General features: G+C 68.5%; 1 protein-coding gene across 1 annotated transcript; it reads left to right on the top strand.

The window, feature by feature from the left end:
* Window positions 1-633: 633 nt before the first annotated feature.
* On the top strand, window positions 634-1,326 carry AURANDRAFT_35669 (hypothetical protein; the record flags this gene model as incomplete). The annotated part of the gene is made up of 1 exon (XM_009045147.1): window positions 634-1,326. A coding segment is annotated over one exon (693 nt), but the record flags the coding sequence as incomplete, so codon positions are not given.
* Between the last annotated feature and the right edge of the window lie 5 nt (window positions 1,327-1,331).

Raw genomic sequence — 1,331 nt, 5'->3', positions numbered from 1 at the left:
GTCGATTTGCGAGTTATAGCCCATGGATCCAGGTTTTGCGCGAGTTCGGGAATGTCAGACGCCACAGAGGCGGCGAACGTGACCCATGGTAAGCCCATCGTCGCACTGCACAAGTGGTCCCGCGTCGCGGGCTCCGTCGGCGTTTTTACAGCGTTCGAGAGCGTGTCGGCGTTTCGCTCGGGAAGCCTCGAACGCGCAGCCGTGGACTCGAAAACAGCCCCGATGGTCGTCTGGCGGTCCGGTCAGCTCGGTCTATGTACTGAGCGTCCTAAAACGACCAAGGGACGGGCAAAGCTGCCTCGGGCGACTCGATGACCCCGAATCGACTCGAAATCATCAAATCCGAGCACCTGGCGCGGCCGCGGTGGCCGCGCGCGCGCGTCGCTCGGTAACAAATAAGCTTTGGCCGACCTCCTAGGACTGATGCGCCGCGGGGCCACCGAAAACCGCACCCGAATCGGTGTCGACGCCGCCGAGAACGAGCTGCGCAGGCCGCCGCCGATGTCGAGTGGCGGCCTCCAGCCAATCAGGGCGCAAGTGAGTGGCACAGCAGCTCGATCGGCCTTGGCCTCTCGCGCTGCCTGCTGGCGGCCGCAGAATATGCTGAGACGCGCGCCAAGGATGCTCGGTAGCATGTTCAACGCCTCCCCTACAACCGCCGCGCGCCCGCTCTCGACGCGCGTGACGACGGAAATCACGGACCACGTGGCCGTCGTGACGCTGGCGCGCCCGAAGAAGATGAACGCCCTCGACATGGACATGTTCCGCGCCGTGCGCGACGCCGCGCTGGCGCTCCGCGAGAACGCGGACGTGCGCTGCGTCGTCGTCCACGGCGAGGGCCGCGCGTTCTGCGCGGGGCTCGACGTCAAGTCCGTCATGAGCCCCCTGGACGCGTCCGCGAATACGGCCGAATTACTCGAGCGAAAGGACGGCGCCGTCGCGAACCTCGCGCAGGAGGTGTCCTACCTCTGGCGCACCGTGCCCTGCCCCGTCATCGCCGCCGTCCACGGCGTCTGCATCGGCGGCGGCTTCCAGATCGCGCTGGGCGCGGACGTCCGCGTCGCCGCGGCGGAGACGAAGTTCAGTGTCATGGAGGCCAAGTGGGGCCTCATCCCGGACATGGGCGCGACGCTCGCGCTCCGCGAGCTCGTGCCCCGCGACGTCGCCATCGAGCTCACGACGACGGGCCGCATCTTCCGCGCGGAGGAGGCGAAGGCGCTCGGTCTGGTCACGCGCGTCGTCCCGGACGGCGAGCACCTCGCGAGCGCGCTGGCCACGGCGAAGCAGATCGCCGCGGGCTCGCCCGACGCCGCCGCGGCGGCGAAGCGGCT

Source organism: Aureococcus anophagefferens, assembly GCF_000186865.1.
Source record: "Aureococcus anophagefferens unplaced genomic scaffold AURANscaffold_1596, whole genome shotgun sequence".
Classification (NCBI taxonomy): Eukaryota; class Pelagophyceae; order Pelagomonadales; family Pelagomonadaceae; genus Aureococcus; species Aureococcus anophagefferens.
This window is presented reverse-complemented; position numbering and strand designations above follow the sequence as displayed.